Raw genomic sequence first — 20,793 nt, 5'->3', positions numbered from 1 at the left:
ACGACAGTCCTTCGCATGTGCGTCGACTTTACGTGTCTCAATAAACATTGTCCTAAGGATCACTTTCCCCTCCCAAGGATCGATCAAATTATCGACTCCACGGCAGGTTGCGAACGTCTTTCCTTCTTGGATGCATACTCTGGTTATAACCAGATCAGATTAAAAGAAGATGATGAAGCCAAGACAGCGTTTATTACACCTTACGGCGTGTTTTGCTACAAAACAATGCCCTTTGGTCTAAAAAATGCGGGAGCAACATATCAGAGGATGATGCAGAAGTGTTTAGCAACACAGATCGGGAAGAACGTGCAAGTATACATCGATGATGTCGTCATAACATCAAAAAAGGGGACAACGTTGATCGAGGATCTCAAAGAAACTTTTGACAACCTCGACAAATTCTGCCTCAAACTGAACCCGACGAAGTGTTCTTTTGGCGTCCCGAGCGGGAGAACTTCTGGGGTTTCTAGTTTCGGCAAGAGGGATTGAAGCAAATCCCGACAAAATACAAGCCATAGTAACAATGAGAAAGCCAACAAAGTTGAAAGAAATACAGCAGCTAACTGGGCGAGTCGCAGCTTTGAGCAGGTTCGTCGCCAGGTTAGGAGAAAAAGCGTTACCATTTTATGCGCTGATAAAACAAGGAGATAAATTCCAGTGGAACGAAGAGGCCGACAGAGCTTTCGAGGATTTGAAGCGAAAAATCTCGACACCACCAATCCTGGTGGCTCCAAAGGAAAAGGAACCTCTCCTGCTATATATTGCAGCCACGCCCCAAGTGGTTAGCACGGTATTAGTTGTCGAAAGAGAAGAAGGGAAAATCCATGGAGTGCAGCGGCCAGTATACTTCGTGAGCGAAGTCTTGTCACCTTCAAAACAAAGGTACCCTCGGTACCAAAAACTAGCATATGGAGTGTTCACGACAAAGACGAAATTGCGCCACTATTTTTCGGCACACCCGATCATAGTGGTCAATGAAGCTCCCTTGTCAAATATCTTGAATAACCCCGAAGCTACGGGTCGTGTCTCCCTTTTGGGTATAGAACTTTCCCCTCGGGACATCACGTATGAAAAAAGAAAAGCAATAAAGTCGCAAATACTGCGGACTTCATCGCGAGAATGGATGGAGTTGCAAAATACGGGACCTCCAGATTTATCGAGAACTTGGACCATGAACTTTGATGGGTCCAAGAGACTAGAAGGAGCTGGCGCAGAGTAGTACTCATATCACCCGAAGGCGACAAATTGAAGTACATCCTCCGGATGACGTTCCTTAACGCATCTAACAATGAAGCAGAATATGAGGCTCTCATACACGGGATGAAGATGGCAAAAGCCTGCGGAGCAACTCGATTAAAAATCTTTGGCGACTCACAGTTGGTGGCTCAGCAAGTTATGAACCAATGTGATGCAATCAATGATAGCATGATGGCATACAAGGAGGTGTACAACGAGCTTGAGAAGTGATTCGCTGGATGCGAAGTAAATCATATTAGCAGGTTGAGCAACGAAAAGCCGACGTTCTTGCAAACATCGGGTCACGGTGCCTTCCAATCCCGCCGGTGTATTCTGGGAAGAGATAACAGAGAGATCCACTAAGCCAACAAAGTCAAAAAAGAAGGAGAAGAAACCCTCGGGGGCTGCCAAGGAAAAGCAAGAGGACGAAGAAGAGGATCAGGACTTGGTCATGGTGATACAGATACCGTGGATGCAGCCGTACATATCATACATCATGAGGAAAGAAATACACGATGATCCAGTTGAAGCAAGGAGAGTAATTCGACGCTCCAAAGCTTTTACGGTGGTCAAGGGAGAATTGTATAAGCGAAGTATTTCAGGCGTTTTGCAAAGGTGCGTTACACCCGAAGAAGGAAGAATAATCCTGAAGGATGTACACGAAGGAATATGTGGCCACCACGCAAGTAGTCGAGCTATCGCAGCCAAGGTTTTTCGGGCAGGATTCTACTGGTTGACAGCAATCGAGGACGCCAAGGACATAGTAAGAACTTGCGACGCATGTCAAAGGTTCGCCGCAAAACCTCACTCTCCAGCAGCAGAGCTAGCACCAATACCATTGTCTTGGCCCTTTGCTCAATGGGGACTTGATATGGTGGGTAAGTTACACAAATCCTGGCCAGGAGGAAAGGAGTACATGCTAGTAGCTGTCGATAAGTTTACAAAGTGGATAGAAGCGAAGCCGATAAATTCACCAGATGGAGCATCCGCAGTAAAATTCGTAAAAGGCCTCGTCTTCAGATTTGGAGTGCCCCACAGCATCGTCACAGACAACGGCAGCAACTTCACATCCCATGAATTCAAAGATTATTGCGAAGAGGTGGGTATTAAGCTGAACTTTGCGTCAGTTGCACATCCTCAAACCAATGGGCAAGTCGAGAAAGCCAATGGCATCATCTGCAATGGTATCAAGAAGCGCTTGTTAGGACCCTTTGGAAAAAGCTCGACATACCTGGCCGGAAGAACTACCAAGCGTGTTGTGGAGCATCCGAACAACACCAAACACAACAACGCAGAAACTCCGTTTTTCCTGGTTCATGGAGCGAAGCGATTACTACCAATCGAGATAGAGCACAACTCTCCACGTGTCGCTGAATATGATGAAGAAACGTCGAGAAGAGTGCTAGAAGACGACGTCGACGCACTTGATGAAGCCCGAGATGAAGTATTATCTCGGGTAACCAAATATCAACAGGACTTGAAGAATTACCACAGTCGACGTTTGCGGCCAAGATCTTTTCAGGTGGGAGACCTAGTTCTTCGGCTCACGCAAAAAAGTCATGAAAAACTCGAGTCACCATGGCTTGGCCCTTACATTGTCACGGAAGTAATTGGAGGAGGAGCATACAGAATAAAGGACAAGAAGACAGGGGTGGAGGAGCCAAACCCCTGGAACGTGGCGCAACTTAGGCGTTTTTACGCCTAGAGTCAAAATATAGTCTTTGTAAAGCTTCAATGTACTGAAACGCCCGCGAGTTTTCAGACGCACTCTTTTCCTTTTTCGGGGCACCGAGTGGGGCCGGAGAAGGTTTTTAATGAGGCGGGCTCGCGGTGCTGCAATATAATAAAGATAGTGACAATATAACTTTTCTTCTTTATCGACATGACCAAAGTCTTCGCTCCGACGAATTTCAATATAGTTCATCGACAAAAGGAAAAACTTGCCTTGGTATTCAAATACCTCGTGAGTCAACAAAAATACAAAATAGTACTCAATAAAAAGCTTGGGGGCTCATATTCGCCTTAAATATATAAATGCCTTGGTTCAAAACCTCGCAAGTATACAAATATAGTAAAGAGTCACCGAAACACTCGGGGGCTAAACAAACAGAGAAATATAATGATTGCTTTACAATATAGTCATGGATTACAAAGAAAAAATATCTACAAGAAGAAACTAACTAGTCTTGATTCAATATGTCATCAAGAGTAACCCTGTTTTCCTCAGGAGCAGCACCAAGAAAATCGGCATAATGGCCATCGGCAAAAAAGTCGGCATCCATCCGAAGTAGGTCTTCAATCATCTCTTCGGCTATAGGCGTAACCTTCGTGTTAATCCTGTCAACACCAACTCTCCGACGTTTTACTTTTTGGTGAACCTTCTCGACAACCTGGGTAAGGTCAAGCTTCGAGTGGCAGATTTGGAGCATGATAAGAGCAAATCTGGCGCCAGCTACTAGTTGAGCTTTGACAAAATCATGGATACTGCGAGCATCCTTGAACCTTTCCATCAATTCAGGAAGAGTTTTTGGTTGGACGTTCCGAGGAAACATGGAGTTGTAAACCATGGACAAGGTTTTGGTACAGAAGTCAAGGAAATCGCGAGTTTGAGAGGCGCGATCTTGAAATCTGACAATTTGGCGGGTCCTCTCTGGGGTAGCCCAAAACAACGAACCATGGTCCAGGGAAAGATTAACAAGGAGGGTTGTCCTAGCATTTACCCTCTCTTCCTCGGCAGCAGCATCAACAAAGGCACCTATCAAAACAAAGAAGTGGAAACCTCTAAGAAACAGTAGCATGAAGATAAAAAATATCAGCGGACGAAACAGGCATACCCGACATATCTGCAAGCGGCTTCATTCATTAATTCGAGCATGAAATTTTCTCGAGTAGTTGCCTTTTCAGCCTCGGAAGCAGCAATTTCCTTAGCAGCCACGGCTTCGTGAGCTTGTTGAAGAGCAATTTTTTCGGCTTCAGATGACTTACGAGATTGCTCCATCATCACAAGTGTTTGCTTCTTCGCATACTGAAGTTGCTGCCGAAGTTCATCCAGTTCTTGCGACAAGGTATCGTCGACAGGTGCAGTATCAGCAAAAGCTCTCCTCGCACGAGAAGAAGGCGATACATTGGAAGGAGCGGAAGTTGGAGTATAGTTATCAAATATCAACTGAAATTTAGACAAGACAACATCAAATGACAGATAGAGTTTTTCATTAATTTCTTGGAATCATTACAAGGGCACTACAGTAGAGCTAAAGAAATGAGTGTCGCCAAAACAACTACTTTGGCAACAAAAGCAAAAGAAACAGAAAAAGAAACAAGGAGGCATGCAACTAGACCTCCGGCCTCGAGGAGCTAGGAGTCGAAGCTGGCTTGATCCCCAGATACGCCAAGATCTTCTTAGTGTTGGGCTTGGCTGCCTTGATCAGCGACCTCCATCTCGAATGCTCTATCTGGCTGGTGTCGCCAACCTTCATCCAATCAAGCGTACGTTGGCTGTCAGCAACCAGGGCAACAGTACTCTCGACAGCAACCTTCATATTCTCCTGACGCATCTTCAATCCCAGGTCTTCCGACGAATTGAAAAGCTTGGCAAGGGCAAGGAAAGCCGAAGGTTCCTCTTTCTTCGGGAAGAAGTAGGGGAACAACGCCGACAAACTTGCACTGGCATTGGCCACGCCTTCACGAATTTCGCGCCCATGGAACTCCGTAAGAGAAAGTGCATCAAGGAGAGGGTCATTGACGGGATTCTCCAGATCAAAATCTTGGTTTGTTTGGGCTGCCACACGAGACAAACCATTAGTCAAAAACCAAGAAACAGGAAGTACAATAGAAGGGGTTGATGATATTACTCAGCGTACGTCGACTTTGCGACTTCAGACGCTTGATGATCTCTTGTTCACGCACAGTTTGTGCAGTTTTCTGCTCATCTAAGGCAGATTCGGCATCTTTGAGCCTTCTCTGCAGCTCCTCGACACTAGCAGCTTTCACCTTGGCTTCATCAACCTCGGCCTTGGCTTTGCTAGCAGCAAGTTCAGCTTTCTTGCGAGCCGCCTCACTTTGCTCGAGTTTTTGAGCAAGTGCGTCGACACGTTCGTTGGCCTCTGAAAGTTTTTCTGTCGAGATATGAAAAAGAAAGAAAAGAAAGATCAAAAAATAGCGACAAGCAACAGGAATAGAAAGTCAAAGAAAAATAGCAAGTATAAAAGTCGTTACCTTCGGCTCTGGCGGCATATTCACGGTACCCAACAAATTGGGACCCGATCCGAAGAAGCTCTTTGATCATTGGCTGTTCAAAGGTAAGTACATCAAAAGAAACGTCGGCATGAAAAAGAGAAAAGGTGTGAAAAAACAAAATAAGGAAAATATAGATGCCGACAAACTTACATCATCTAAGAGCAGAGTCGACGAACTGCCCAACTGAGGGGCAGGATCAACAATCTTTTCAACCCGTGCCCTTTTTGGTGAAGGGGCACGGGGGCTCGAAGGAGGAGTAGATGTATCAACATTTTGTTGAGGAGGCGACGATTCCTCCCCTTCAACTGGTTTTTCTGAAATAACTAAAGTATGTGACGTGCTCGTTCGAGCAGCCACATCTAAAGTTGGTGTTTCTTCATCATCACTGTGACAAAATAGTGGCAGCATAAAAAGCAAGGCAAAATAAAATTCTTCAAATAGAAAAGGAAAAGAGCAAGGAACCTACGAGCTGATGATACTCTCGATATATGGATCATAAGCTGCTTTTCGAGGTGAAGGAGCAGTTTCTTCGGGTTTCGAGGTCCCGGAATCTTCGGCATTGCTCCTTTTCCTTTTGCTCTTCGGAGAAACAGCAGGAGGAGGAGATTGTGCTGATGTTGTATCTTCAGAGGCAGCATCCTTCTCAGTAGATCCCGCAGATTTTCGAGAATCTGCGGGTTCATTCACAAAAGAGGGGGTCTCTGGTTGACATCATCGACAACGGCTCTTTCTTCGACCTCTCCATCCTCAGGAAGAGGAGGAAGGGAAGCCATAGTAGGATGATTCTACAAAGAAATAGTGACAAAAGAGAATAAGTGAGATACCACTGCAAATAAGATACGAGGAACAGTTCAAAACAAGATAAAACTTCGAGAAGACAAAATACCTCGGGAAGAGGATTGGAAGCACTGTATGGTTCCACTCGACAGGAGGAGGGAATAGGATCCTTCTTGCCTAATCGAGAAATTCTTCGAACCAATTTTTCCAAGTCCTTTACAGAAAGATCACTGGAGATTCTGTTGGCGTCATTTTCACCAGAATACGTCCAAAGGGGATTTTTGCGAGCCTGAAGAGGCTGCACTCTAATCCTAAGGAAGTAGGCAGTAATTTGAACACCAGATAGCTCTTTGCCTCGAGTGTTTTGAAGATGACGGATACGAGCCATGAGCGCCTCTGTCGCTTTTTTCTCTTCTTCAGAAGCTTCGGCATCCCAGGAACGGCGACGCTGAATCCTGGCACTTCCGTCGAAAGGAACTATGTTGTGCTCCACAGAATTGGCGCTTTCTTCGTGGATGTAGAGCCATCTCTTGCGCCATCCTTGGACAGAGTCGGGAAACTTGACGTCGAAGTAATCGACATCAGTGCGGACACAGATAACAACGCCACCTATGTTATAGGTGACGTTGTGAGAGCCATTGCGGCGGAGGCAGAAAATACGCTTCCACGAGCCCAATTAGGAGGGACTCCGAGGAAGCATTCGCAAAGGGTGATAAAAATAGAAATGTGGAGGATGGAATTGGGAGTCAGTTGGTGCAGCTGAATCCCATAAACAAAGAGAAGACCGCGGAGAAAATCATGAATTGGGGTAGAGAGGCCACGGATGAGATGATCAACAAAACTAACCCGATACTCCATTGGAGGCTTGGGGTAGCTTTCTTCGCTAGGAAAGCGGATGGCGTCCTCCTTCGTCATGAGGCCGAGCCTCTTCAGCGTGTTGATGTCTTGATTGGAGATTTTGGATCTCTCCCACTCAAAATCCTCGGCGGCCATCTTGGATTCCGGCGTGCTGTGGCGAGTCAGACGCGTGCGCGGTGGCATCAACGGCAGTGGGCAGAGCAATGTATGTGCGTACGGAAGATTGGAGAGAGTTGGGCGCAGGGGAAGTTTTGCGAAAAGGAACAGGTGAGCGGCGCAAGCGAGGGGATGAACGAAGGTTGAAGAAGGGTTTATATAAGATTCGGGTGAAGCAGTGTGCCGTTGGATGAAGAAATCGTGTGGTGAGGATGGATCTTCTAGACACAAGGGCAAAAGAGTATTTTTACTGAAATAGGCGTTACCGTACGTGCGCCAGGAAAAGCGGAGGACGTGTGTCCACTACTTGCACGACGTGTCAACGTGGTGAAAGCAATGGACCCACAGGACAGAAAATTCACGACTACTTGTCAAGGATGAAGTAAATTTGATTAAGTGAAGAATGTCGACAAGGAAGTATTCAGAGATTGGCGACAGGATGAAATATTCAATACTTCGGGAGCCTTTGATCAAATACAAGTTTTTGCCCAAATGCTCGGGGGCTACTCCGACAAAAAGTAAAATTTCGAGTATGACAATATAGAAAATGTTGAGCCTACAACCAAGCACAAGTTCTTGGCTGTAGCCTCGGGGGCTACTCCCATCGGGAGCGCTGTTCGCGCACCCGAGAAATATAAAAATAAAGAGAGAAAAGAAGAAGAAGAGGAAAGAGTTCATATTGCGAAATAATGACAAAATAGCGACAAGGTGGAATAAAATGTTGAGCCTACAACCAAGCACAAGTTCTTGGCTGTAGCCTCGGGGGCTACTCCCATCGGGAACGCTGTTCGCGTGCCCGATGAAATTAACAAAAGAAAAATAGAAGAGCAAGAGAGTATATTTTGAGTTATAATTAACTCTACATATACTCCCATCGGGAGAACAATATAAGTCATATTTGACTCAATAAAATGTGCCATTCCAACAGCCGGAAAAGCACTCGACAATATATTCTCAGGACGCCAAAGTTGCGATCAATTTCTGAATGCCGCAAATTTGCGAAGGTAAGACCCCAGAATCCATTCTGCTGGGCGTGGCATCGCCAAAGACTGCGCTCTGCTACTTTTATCCGTATCAGCAGATACGAAGAAAAATCCTAACGGACGCGTTAGGTACCCGATAAATTTGACTGGGACTCGACAGAATGGTAAGACCTTAAGCGGCACCTGTCGAAGTTTACACCAGTATCCCGAGATCATGTCCAGGGACGTGATTTTGAAGTAGGTTTTTGCGGATTGCCACTAGAGCAGTTAACTAGTACCTGATCCGTCAGATGAACTAGCCCCAATTACCAATATCCCTGTACAATATAGAATTTTATGAGAAGAAATATAGAAAGTTAAGGCTTTCGGGTAAAAATAAACAGTGGAGATTTTCCCTGACTTTACAATTCAAGCAAAATCTCGGGGGCTACTGACATAGGCATCCCAAATGGGCCTGCCGAATATAGTACCCGGGGTTTATTGAAGGCCCACTACCTGAAGAATAAGAAGATTCGGGAGCCCAAGATGCGTTTAAGGAAGAAATAGAGTTGTAATAGGAAGTGTTGTTTGTAATCTGGCGGGACGAGTTAGAAACCGTCCCGGACTCTGTAAACTTGTATAGCACGAGTCCCTCGGCTTCACCTCATATATAAGGGGGAGTCGAGGGACAAAAGAGAGGACCGAATCATTGTCTGCAAACCCTAGTTTTCACAATCGTCGAGTACTTTTCGGCTGAAACCTTCGAGATCTACTTACCCTCTACTTCTAACTAAACCCTAGCCTACAATCCATAGGCATTGACAAGTTAATCCCTTGTCACCAAGTACCATTACTATGCTATGTCCTTGCGAAATTCGCATGGCAATGACTCACCCTATTGTTTGTCCTGCTCCCAACATGATGCCAAGAGTTGTCAAGAATTTTTGATCTTCTTTTGGGATTGTTGAGGGAGCTTATTTGCCCCCAAAGGTCAATTGATCCGGCTCCAAAGGCAAGATTGGCAAAGGGTGCAAGCCCATGAAAGATTCTAATGAAGATGGTACAAACCACATCACCAAGAAGAAAAAACCAGAGGAAGTGTGAAGATTGGACCAAAATCTTATGATCCCTCCGTGCTAGTAATAATTGTTGGGCCATTCTTGGTAAGTCTAGCCTTTTCTATTCTCTATCTATGATCTTATATTGCAATGCTCTTGAGTATTTATGTAAGCTGTTATTTTATCTGGACATGGGATTCTTTTTGGTCGATACAATGTATCACTGATATTGGGAGCACGCTCTGTAGCATCTTATGTGCTAATGAATCTCCAAAAGTGGTTTGTGCTTAATTGGAAAATTAGCGGTATTAATGATAGTAGCAGAAAGTGAGTCACCAAACAGAGAATGGGTTTCCGGGGAGAAGATGTAGCCGGGCAGTGGCTAGGGACCCGCTCCTCCTTTTGGCCCTGGATGCCCACCGCTCGGAGGGGAGTTGCTCGCCTGGGAGAAACTCTGGGGTGGGTCGCCATGCTCTAGAAGATGGAAGCGATGGGGAGACCGAAAGGAAATTGTAGCCCTGCTTGGTGCGCAAGCGAGGTTGAACGTGAAAGAGCAAATTCACAAATAAATTAGGTGTGATACAATACAAGCAATCATAGCCCCAAAGGGAAACCGAAAGGAAATTGTAATCCATGTCTCAGGTGTTTACACAGCACAACCCCGAAGAACTCTCTGAGTTATATTCCCTTTCCTGGAGAAACACCAGAACTTTTTTTTCCTAGCATTTCTGGCATGGTAATGAAGATATGGGATCCTAAAGATCAACGTGCTTATGTAACACACTGACACCACTGGTGGTGAATGATGGCGTCAACGATCCCTGCAGAATAAGTCAGACGAAACTGAAGAAGATGCTCAGGCAAGGAACTGAACTGAAGATGGTTCAGGCGAGGAAGAAATCAGAAGATGTACATGCCTGCACCTTCGTACCGAGCAACCCATTCGAGTTCATCATCTTCAGTTTCAACTCCCACCCCCTTCTAAGAGCATCTCTAGTGGTTCCTCTAAATGAGGTCCTCTATATCTCCATATAGATGGTCATCTATAAAGATTCCTTTTTAGATGATCTCAGTTTTTCAGTGGTTCCTCTATATCTAGGACATCTAAATTCTCTCTCATATAGTTTAGTAATATTTCAAACGGCTATATTTTAAACGGCTATATTTCAAACGGCCAGATTTCAAACGGCTATATTTCCAACGGCTATATTTCAAACGGCTATATTTCCAGGTCAATATATACCACCCCTCCCACCTCTCATCCAACACTCCTCGCTTTTCCTTCTCGCATCTCTCTTTTGAATTCCTCTGTCCAACACAGAAAAATGATGAATGGAGAATTTTCCTCGTTGGATATGATCATGAATTCGTCGTCGTCTTCATCTGATGACGACGAACTCATTCTTGCAGCATTTGGAGAGCGTGAGGAGGAAGAGAAGAGGAACGCTCGACGCCATGGCGGTTCCAAGCATGGGCGTCAGACAATTGACCGAGCAAGAGATGCCGGATTTGTTCTCCTCTGGAATGACTACTTCAGAGAAAATCCTCGCTATCCTGAACACTTTTTTCGGCGAAGGTTCGCAATTACTCCATTACTCTCTGTTTTTTTCTATTTTCACCTCCCTATCTCATTTACTTCTTTATGCACAGGTTTAGGATGTCCAGTACTTTGTTTAAGCGCATATCCGATAGTATACTTGAACATGATTATGATGGTTATTTTACGCAAAAAAGGAGTGCTTGTGGACTTCTTGGGTTGCATCCATTGCAAAAGATGACTGCAGCAATGCGGATGCTAAGTTATGGAATAGCAGCTGATGGTGCCGATGAGTACATCCGGTCGGCAGAAGCTACTAATCTAGAGGCTTGCAAGAAGTTTGTGATCAAAATTTGTGAAATCTTTGGGGACGAATACCTGAGGTCTCCAAATGAAGATGATATTGCAAGATTACTTGCAGTAGGGGAGGAAAGAGGATTTCCTGGTATGTTAGGGAGTATAGATTGCATGCACTGGGGCTGGAAAAATTGCCCAAAAAAATGGCATGGCATGTTTAAAGGCCATGTGAAAGAGCCCACAATGATCTTGGAGGCAGTTGCTTCAAAGGATCTTTGGATTTGGCATGCATTCTTCGGTTTACCAGGGTCAAACAATGATATAAATGTTCTTGACCGTTCTCATGTGTTTGCAAAGCTAGCAGAGGGTAAAGCTCCAGAAGTGAATTATACCATCAATGGTCATCAATACACAATGGGGTATTACCTTGCAGATGGTATATATCCAAAGTGGGCAACACTTGTGAAAACCATACCAGCTCCATCAACCAGAAAGAAGAAATTATTTGCTAAAAGGCAAGAGGCGGCTAGAAAGGATGTGGAACGAGCCTTTGGAGTTCTCCAAGCCCGTTTTGCCATTGTTCGAGGACCTGCGAAAGGATGGAAGCGTAAAGAAATCGGCGATGTCATGAAAGCTTGTGTCATAATGCACAATATGATAGTTGAAGAGGAGCGGCACACTGGTCGCCAAAATTACAGTTATGAGGCAATGGGAGAAAGAGTCACAGTATCTCGCACTCACGCAGAAGAGCTGAGTGCTTTCATTCAGATGCATCAACAGATTAGAAACCAACATGATCATTTTCAGCTTCAAGATGATATAGTTGAGCACCTTTGGCAAAAGTTTGGACACGAGTGATGTAATAATAATGTAGTAGGAAGCTATCATACATAAACTAGTACTTGGTAATAATAATGTAGTAGGAAGCTATCATACATAAACTAGTAGTTGGCACAGCTAATGTAGTAGGAAGCTATCATACATAAACTAGTGGTGTCGGCGAGCGATGATCTCATCCTGCTTGTCTTTGTAGAATTGCTGTTGTGCAACACTCATACCACTAGTGTCCGTGAGCATGATTTTCTCTTCCAATTCAAACTGTTTTCGTGCATCCTCCCTCTCTTGCCTTGCATCCTCCCTCTCTTGCCTTGCATCCTCCCTCTCTTTCAATTCAATCTGCTTTTTTTGCAACTCAAATGCTAGTGCATAGCGAGCACTCTTTGCCGCCTCTTTGATATCATCTTTCTCTAACTTTTGTGCCCATACGGTTTCCAATGACAACTTGACAGCACTACCATCGGAGGCTTTATCTCTTTGTTCTTTCGCATACTTGGTACCACGAGGTCTTTTCTCGTTTTCTAAAGCATTTGTGCATACCACAAAATCTTCATCATTGGAGGTTGAACCTGGACTTGCATCGGAGGTTTTCTTTTGTTTTTTCTGAGGAACTGTACGTGTCGCCCACTTTGAGTACTTCTCAAACTCTACATAGCAATGCATTAGTTTGAATGGCTTCTTTTCAGGATCCAAAGACATGTACATGAGTTCAGCATCTGTTTGCTACAAAAACAACAACTGTAGTGTTAACACTTGCATACAACACATAGATAAAATTAAAAGCGAATTAGAACTTGTTGCAAACAGAAATGTAGCGTTACCTTCTGGTTGAGAGTCCTTCCGCTTTCATTTAGGTTTAATATCTGTTGAAGACATCCACAAAACTTGCTTGTGGCCGCTGAAATAACAGTGAAGCGGCAATTGACTGCATTATAATTACGCTCGGGCCATGACGGGTCCTTATGCAAGTTGTAGTAATCTAAAATCCTATTCCAATAACAACTAGAGTTTTGATCTGTCCCGGTCACCGCATCCAAACTAGTGTTTCCCCATGCCGCTATCAACACCTTGTCTTCATCGCTAGACCAATTTTTCCCTTTCGTCGACGGTGCTTTTGCCTTCTTTTGTTTTGATTTTGCAAATGCAGATGCAGAAACAACAGAAACATCCGGAGTTGACATCTTCTCTTGTTCACTGATTGGGCTAGAATATTGTGTGCCACTCCAATTCACTTCACCTGATCCCCCATTCAACATGTCTAAAAACCCAATGTCATCCGTCTGTGAGTTATCCATTTATCTAGCAAAACATGTCAAAATTCATTCAACAATTTAGTCTACAAACAACAGCAATTCAATTATATTTTAGTATAGACAATTCAATCATCTGTGTTTATCTAAAAAAAATGGTACAGAAAATGGCTCAAACTACACAAACTAACAGAACAGTACATAAAGAAAGAAGCAAACTAGCAGCAGAGACCAGCGCCATGCCCCTTCCGCGTCGGGTGAAATTGGACCGCGTCTGGGTGAAATTGGGTGAAATTGGACCAGCGCCATGCCCCGTCCGCGTCCGCCAGCCACGCCCAGCACCGCTGCGCCCGCCCTGCCCTGCCTAGCGCCGCCGCCCACGTCCAGCACCGCCGCGCCCGCCCTGCCCCCGCCCAGCACCGCCGAGCGCCGCCGGCACCGCCGCGCCCGCCCTGCCCCCGCCCAGCACCGCCGCGCCCGCCCTGCCCCGCCCAGCGCCGCCGCCCGCCCTCGATTTCGGCCGCCGCCCTACCTCGATTTCGCCGCCGCCGCCGCCGCCACCCGAAGCACCGCCAATGACGCGGCCAGCGCCGCCACCCAGCGACGCCCAGCGCCGCCACCCAGCGACGCCCAGCGCCGCCACCCAGCGCCGCCGCTCACTACTTCCATGGAGAAAAAACCGTACCTGGCTGGCCGGCGAGTGGAGCGACGGCGACGGCGTCCTCGCGGGAGACTCTCCCGCCTCTTTTTCTGGTCTCCAGGTGCGCGCGGGAAGGAGAGCGCGGGGGAGCGATTTGGCTTCGATGGTCGTGGCTTGGTCGTCTATATCTGGAGGACGGAGCGAGGATATGGCTGCTCGTCTAAATTTAGAGGATGGGATAGAGAGGCCACTGGGAGCGTTTTTTGGGCTCACAACCATCTAAATGTGTTTGGATGGCCCTTTAGAGGAACCACTAGGGATGCTCTAACGTGTTAACATGATACTACCCCGAAGAGCTCACTGTATCCCATTTTTCTCTCCAGGAGCAAGATTCGACAAGTTCTAGTCTAGTAGGAAAAAATGTGTGCCGGGGTAATTTATGTCCAGCTAAATTACTTATCCTTACAGAAACCATACATATGAAATGCACGTTCCAACCTACTGCACAAAGTAGCATAAAACTGAAACCAACGCTTCATTACAATATCCCAAACGAGCAGCACGATTTATACGAGTACTAGCTTAATGTAAGCACGTGTTCAATGTACTTCAGGTAACTGGATTCTCAGACGTTTTGCCTTCTCTTCCTCTTCCTTTGCTCGGGTCCGCTTTTCTGGATCGACCATCACTTTGATCCTGTAAGTACCTGCTACGGCGATGCTGAAGATCCCAAACCAAGTCACCGGGCTTTTCCTGTATACGAGATCGATAGTACATCAGTCAGAATTGAAATCTCAGTTACCTGACGAATCCAGGCACGAACTTAATTTGTTATGATAATGTACTTACAAATTGAAGTGGTCGTCCCAAAACACCGGCGACTTGAATCCACTGCCAGAAATCATCGTTCGCTGCAAATCAGAAGAGGTTAACAGAGTCATAACCCCTATTAAGACGAAAATCACTTTGGAACAGCGGCTTGCCCAAGAAATTGATCAAACGTGGATAATTCAAGGTACCTACCCTGGCGGTGACGTTACATCCAGAGCTGCCGCGGCCGCCCTTGCTGAGGAAGCGAGCTCCCGGTGCCAGGCGGCTGAGGGCGGATCGGAGTGTCGCCATCTCCGGGACTGAGAGGGTTCTTTCTAACTGAGGGCGGTGAGTCCATTCCGGCGGTGGCCGGTGGTTGCAATGCCAAATCTCGGCTTCGATCGTCTGCGCTTCTTGCTTCTCTCTTCTCCTTCTCGACTGTGTTGCGCTGCAGGGCAGGGTTCCGGTTAGACTGAGGATCTCCGTCCCACAACCGGAAACCGATTGAAAGTAGAGAAAGTAGGCTATGGATCGGCAAACGTGTCCCCTTCGGGCGCGTTTGGTTGGCTGTGCGGGCTTTGGCTCGCAAAATTGGCCCGCTTTTCTGAGTGGTGTTGTTGCACGAATCGGTTCTCAAAGCACCCTCAGGCCAGTCCCTGCAGGAACGTTCGGTTCGGCGGTTCCTAGCGGTGCAGACAAATCTTCAACGCGGCTGATGCAAAAGAGAATCTTCGGCGCTCGCGCGGAGACGCGGATGGAGATGGCGGGAGCCCGCCGCGCCCCATGGCCTATTTCTGCCCCCTCCTCCACTCTCCCTCTAAATTTCGAGCTCCTCCTCTCGTCGGCAAGCAGGTAAGAGGTGCATGCATCTCCGGTCGATGACGGTGGCAGCGGCGGCGGCGACTACATCTGAGCTGCTTCATCTACTTTTAGGTGCAGCACATCTTCACCTCCGGCGGTGACTGTAAGGAATCTCTTATCCCGATACCTCGGTAATGTTTAGATCTAGGTTAGGAATTGTCAGATCTTGTCTAGGGTTTGATCTTGTAGTAGGGGTTAGTCCGGATTGTGCTGAGCTATCATGATCTTGCTAGAGTTTGACATTTCCAGTTGCTTCTTTGTACCAAATGTGCTCACCTACCATGATCTTGCTAGGGTTTGTGCTATTCACGGTTGCAATGAACTGCTTGTCTGATTTAGGATGATTTTTGGTATGGTTTGTGTTGTCCACTTTAGGCATGTCTTTGCTTGCAAGTAGATTCACGTTATATGTACTACGATGTGTGTAGGACTCCTTCTGTGATGACTTTAGCCAGACGCTTGTCTAAGTTGGGGACTCTTAGATCCCTTCGCAAGTTCCCGATTCGCAGCCCGCCTATGACTCCAAGGTGGCGGTCACCCCTCTGCCGTCCATCAATGGGCCTGTGGCTGACCTGGTGGCTCGGGTAGTGGCAGGGGTCGTGACTAGTTTGGCCACCACAAATAAGAACAAGAACCGAAGGGTGTTGGAGATATGCCCAAGAGGCAATAATAAAGTGGTTATTATAATATCTTTGTGTTTATGATAAATGTTTGCATACCATGCTATAATTGTATTAACCGAAACATTGATACATGTGTGTTATGTAAACAACAAGGAGTCCCTAGTAAGCCTCTTGTATAACTAGCTTGTTGATTAATGGATGATCATGGTTTCATGATCATGAACATTGGATGTTATTAATAACAAGGTTATGTCATTAGTTGAATGATATAATGGACACACACCCAAATGAGCGTAGCATAAGATCAAGTCATTAAGTTCAATTTGCTATAAGCTTTCGATACATAGTTGTCTTAGTCCTTCGACCATGAGATCATGTAAATCACTTACACCGAAAGGGTACTTTGATTACATCAAACGCCATTGCGTAAATGGGTGGTTATAAAGATGGGATTAAGTATTTGGAAAGTGTGAGTTGAGGCATATGGATCAATAGTGGGATTTGTCCATCCTGATGACGGATAGATATACTCTGGGCCCTCTCGGTAGAGTGTCGTCTGATTAGCTTGCAAGCATATGATTTGATCATAAGAGATGACATACCGCGGTACGATTAAAGAGTACTTGTCAGTAACGAGGTTGAACAAGGTATGGAGATACCGATGATCAAACCTCGGATAAGTAAAGTATCGTGTGACAAAGGGAATTGACATCGTATGTAAATGGTTCAATCGATCACTAAGTCATCGTTGAATATGTGGGAGCCATTATGGATCTCCAGATCCCACTATTGGTTATTGCTCGGAGAGGAGTCTCGACCATGTCTGCATAGTTCGCGAACCGTAGGGTGACGCGCTTAAGGTTCGATGTCGCATAAGTAGATTTGAATATGGTATGGAGACGAAGTTTGTTCGGAGTCTCGGATGTGATCCAGGATGTCACGAGGAGGTCCGGAATAGTCCGGAGAATAAGATTCATATAAGGGAAGTTGATTTCTGGGTTTCGGAAATGTTCGGGATTTTTCCGGTGGTTGACTGGAAGGTTCTAGAAGGTTCCGGAGGGGTCCTCCATGGGGCCCATGACCTAGGAGGCCTAGCATGGGCCGAGGGGATGCTCCCTGGCCTAATGGGCCAGGGGCACATGGCCCCCAAGGCCCAGGCCGGCCAACCCCCTAGGGTTTCCTAGGGGGGATCAACAGGGGAGGGAAAGCCCTCTCCCCCCTCTTGGCCGCCGCCCCCCAACCCTAGATGGGAAGGGGGGCCACCTTGGCCGGCTGGCCCCCTATATAAAGAGGGAGGGGGTGGCCGGCCACACCCCCCATCGATTGCCTCCTCCTCTGGCCGCCTCTCCCTCCACCATACGCTGCTCCGGCTTAGGCGAAGCCCTGCAGCTTTTCTTCCTCCACTACCACCACCACGCCGTCGTGCTGCTGGAATTTGGAGGAGATCTACCACACCTCCGCTGCACGCTGGAACGGGAGAGGAAGGAGCTTCATCGACACCGTACGCGCGACCGAGTACGGAAGTGCTGCCGGATTGCAGCACCGGGGACGATCGTCTACACCAACAACGAGATTAATCTCGTAGGCTTTGGAATCTTCGAGGGTTAGTCTCATCTCCATCTCGTTGCTTAGATCTTGTAGATTAGATCTTGGGTGTTCCATAGATTAGATCTTGGATTTATTCGTCTTGCGGTAGGAATTTTTTTGTTTTCTATGCTACGAACCCCATCAGTGGTATCAGAGCCATGTCTATGCATAGATCTGTTGCACGAGTAGAACACAATGTTTTTGTGGGCGGTGATGCTGTTGTTGCTTTAGTTTGTGTACTTTGCTTCTTGCGGGATGGTGGGATGAAGCGGCCCGGGCTAACCTTACATGACCGCGTCTCATGAGACTTGCTCCACGCTTGACATGCAACTTGTATTGCATAAGTGGCTTTGCGGGTGTCTGTCTCTCCCACCATAGTGAAGATTGTAATTTACACTTCTATTGTCAACACTAGTATCACCATTGTGGTTCATGTTCGTAGGTAGATTGGATCTTACTCGAAAACCCTAAACCACGTAAAATATGCAAACCAAATTAGAGGCGTCTAACTTGTTTTTGCAGTGTTTGGTGATGTGATATGGCCATGATGTGATGATGATTATATTTGATGTATGAGATGTTCATTATTGTATTATGGCAACCGGCAGGAGCCTAATGGTTGTCTTTAATATTGTTAAAGACCTGCGTGTCTATTCATCATGTAATAGCTTTATTTCAAGTAGTTGTTATAGTAGCTATAAGTGATGGACAACCATGAAGCGGCGCCACTGACCTTGACGCCATGCTGGTGATGATGGAGATCATGTCCGTGCTTTGGAGATGGAGATCAAAAGCACAAAGACGAAAGGCCATATCATATCACACATTATGAATTGCATGTGATGTTAATCCTTTTATGCATCTTATTTTGCTTAGATCGCGGCGGTAGCATTATAAGATGATCCCTCTCACTAAATATCAAGATAATAAAGTGTTCATCCTTAGTATGCACCGTTGCTAAGACTTGTCGTTTCGAAGCATCTCGTGATGATCGGGTGTGATAGACTCTACATTTGCATACAACGGGTGCAAGCCAGATTTGCACACGCGGATACCAAGGTTGCCTTGACGAGCCTAGCATGTACAGACATGGTCTCGGAACACGGGATACCGAAAGGTAGAGCATGAGTCATATGAATGATATGATGAACACTTTGAGTGTTCGCCTTTGAAGCTACATCTTTTCTCGTGAAGATCGGACTTGGTGTAGTGGATTTGGTTCGTGTAATCACTAAAACAATGCGAGGGATGTTGTTTTAAGTGGGAGTTCACCTAGTTAATTTCAGAATTAAAATTGAACTCAATTTATCATAAACTTAGTCTAAACTCTTTGCAAATATGTTGTAGATCATGGCGCCCCCCTCCATCAATTTTAACCAGTTCCTAGAGAAAGAAAAGCTTAAGGGCAATGGTAGCAACTTCACTGACTGGTTCCGTCATGTGAGGATTTTCCTCACTGGTGGAAGCCTGCAATTTGTGCTCGATGCACCGCTAGGTCCCCCACCACCTCCTGCAGTGTCCGAGGACATAAAGAATGTTTATGAGACTCGGGCAACTCGGTACTCCGAAGTTCAGTGTGCCATCTTGTGCAGCTTAGAGGCAGAGCTCCAAAAGCGTTTTGAGCACCACGACCCCTGTGAGATGATGCGTGAGCTCAAACTTATCTTTGAGACTCATGCGGCCGTGGAGAGCTATGAGGCCTCGAAGCAGTTCTTTACCTGCATGATGGAAGAAGGCAGCTCCGTTAGTGAGCACATGCTCGTCATGTCCGGGCATGCGAAGAAGCTCAATGACTTGGGGATGATGATCCCTAACCAGCTGGGTATTCATCGTGTCCTTCAATCACTGCCACCAAGTTACAAGAACTTCGTGATGAACTACAACATGCAGAACATGAATAAAGATTTACCTGAAATCTTTTCCATGCTGAAATCTGATGAAGTAGAGATTAAGAAGGAGAACCAAGTGTTGATGGTCAACAAGACCACCAGTTTCAAAAAGCAAGGCAAGCCTAACAAGGGTAACTTCAAGAAGGGCGGCAAGAAAGTTGCACCGCATCCTGAGAAGCCTAAGGCTGGTCCTAAACCTGAGACTGTGTGCTATTACTGCCAGGGGAAGGGGCACTGGAAGCGCAATTGCCCCAAATACTTGGCCGATCTGAAGAGCGGCCACGTCAAAAAGAAAGGTATATTTGATATACATGTTATTGATGTCTATCTTACTGGTTCTCGTAGTAGTGCCTGGGTATTTGATACTGGTTCGGTTGCTCACATTTGTAACTCGAAACAGGAACTGCGGAATAGACGAAGCCTGGCAAGAGACGAGGTGACGATGCGCGTTGGAAATGGATCCAAAGTCGATGTGATCGCTGTCGGCACGCTCCCTCTACATCTACCATCGGGATTAGTTTTAAACCTTAATAATTGTTATTTGGTACCTGCGTTGAGCATGAACATTATATCTGGATCTTGTTTAATGCAAGACGGTTATTTGTTTAAGTCTGAGAATAATGGTTGTTCGATTTATATGAGTAATGTCTTTTATGGCCATGCACCTGAGATGAATGGTTTATTCTTATTAAATCTCGATAGTAGTGATACACATGTTCATAACATTAATGCTAAGCGAATGAAATTGAATGATAATTCTACTTATATGTAATCGCTTGTCGTCTTGGTCATATTGGAGTGAAGCGCATGAAGAAACTCCATTCCGATGGACTTCTTGAGTCACTTGACTTTGAGTCACTTGACAGATGCGAAGCATGTCTAATGGGAAAAATGACTAAGACTCCATTTTCTGGTACAATGGAGCGAGCTACAGACTTATTGGAAATCATACATACCGATGTGTGCGGACCAATGAGTGTAGCATCGCGCGGTGGTTATCGTTATGTTCTAACCTTCACGGATGATCTGAGTAGATATGGATATATTTACTTTATGAAACATAAGTCCGAGACTTTTGAGAAGTTCAAGGAATTCCAAAGTGAAGTAGAAAATCAACGTAACAAGAAGATTAAGTTTCTACGTTACGATCGCGGAGGCGAATATCTGAGTTATGAGTTT

General features: G+C 45.9%; 3 protein-coding genes across 3 annotated transcripts; 1 reads left to right on the top strand and 2 right to left on the bottom strand.

Annotated features, from left to right (window-relative positions):
• Nucleotides 1-10,644: 10,644 nt before the first annotated feature.
• LOC139838897 (uncharacterized) lies at nucleotides 10,645-11,988 on the top strand. The gene is made up of 2 exons (XM_071828913.1): nucleotides 10,645-10,859; nucleotides 10,934-11,988. Exons 1-2 carry the CDS (start codon nucleotides 10,645-10,647, stop codon nucleotides 11,973-11,975), a joined length of 1,257 nt encoding a protein of 418 aa, XP_071685014.1. The 3' UTR covers nucleotides 11,976-11,988.
• On the bottom strand, nucleotides 11,205-13,976 carry LOC127292148 (uncharacterized). The gene is made up of 3 exons (XM_051321498.2): nucleotides 13,890-13,976; nucleotides 12,776-13,253; nucleotides 11,205-12,677 (listed from the first exon to the last, which is right to left on the bottom strand). Exons 2-3 carry the CDS (start codon nucleotides 13,247-13,249, stop codon nucleotides 12,105-12,107), a joined length of 1,047 nt encoding a protein of 348 aa, XP_051177458.1. The 5' UTR covers nucleotides 13,250-13,253; nucleotides 13,890-13,976; the 3' UTR covers nucleotides 11,205-12,104.
• A 221-nt stretch (nucleotides 13,977-14,197) lies between these two features.
• On the bottom strand, nucleotides 14,198-15,126 carry LOC127348306 (uncharacterized). The gene is made up of 3 exons (XM_051374374.1): nucleotides 14,868-15,126; nucleotides 14,694-14,755; nucleotides 14,198-14,597 (listed from the first exon to the last, which is right to left on the bottom strand). Exons 1-3 carry the CDS (start codon nucleotides 14,964-14,966, stop codon nucleotides 14,444-14,446), a joined length of 315 nt encoding a protein of 104 aa, XP_051230334.1. The 5' UTR covers nucleotides 14,967-15,126; the 3' UTR covers nucleotides 14,198-14,443.
• Between the last annotated feature and the right edge of the window lie 5,667 nt (nucleotides 15,127-20,793).

This window comes from Lolium perenne, chromosome 4 (genome assembly GCF_019359855.2).
Source record: "Lolium perenne isolate Kyuss_39 chromosome 4, Kyuss_2.0, whole genome shotgun sequence".
Lineage (NCBI taxonomy): Eukaryota > Viridiplantae > Streptophyta > Magnoliopsida > Poales > Poaceae > Lolium > Lolium perenne.
The sequence above is the reverse complement of the archived record's forward strand: the minus strand, read 5'-3'. Positions and strand labels throughout refer to the sequence as shown.

Coding starts and splice junctions, on each gene's coding strand:
- LOC139838897 (XM_071828913.1), top strand. CDS start 10,645: ATGAATTCGTCGTCGTCTTCATCTGATGACGACGAACTCATTCTTGCA. Junction 10,860..10,933: donor GAACACTTTTTTCGGCGAAG/GTTCGCAATTAC, acceptor CTTTATGCACAG/GTTTAGGATGTCCAGTACTT.
- LOC127292148 (XM_051321498.2), bottom strand. CDS start 13,249: ATGGATAACTCACAGACGGATGACATTGGGTTTTTAGACATGTTGAAT. Junction 12,678..12,775: donor GAAGGACTCTCAACCAGAAG/GTAACGCTACAT, acceptor TTGTTTTTGTAG/CAAACAGATGCTGAACTCAT.
- LOC127348306 (XM_051374374.1), bottom strand. CDS start 14,966: ATGGCGACACTCCGATCCGCCCTCAGCCGCCTGGCACCGGGAGCTCGC. Junction 14,756..14,867: donor GATGTAACGTCACCGCCAGG/GTAGGTACCTTG, acceptor TCTGATTTGCAG/CGAACGATGATTTCTGGCAG. Junction 14,598..14,693: donor TGGGACGACCACTTCAATTT/GTAAGTACATTA, acceptor TCTCGTATACAG/GAAAAGCCCGGTGACTTGGT.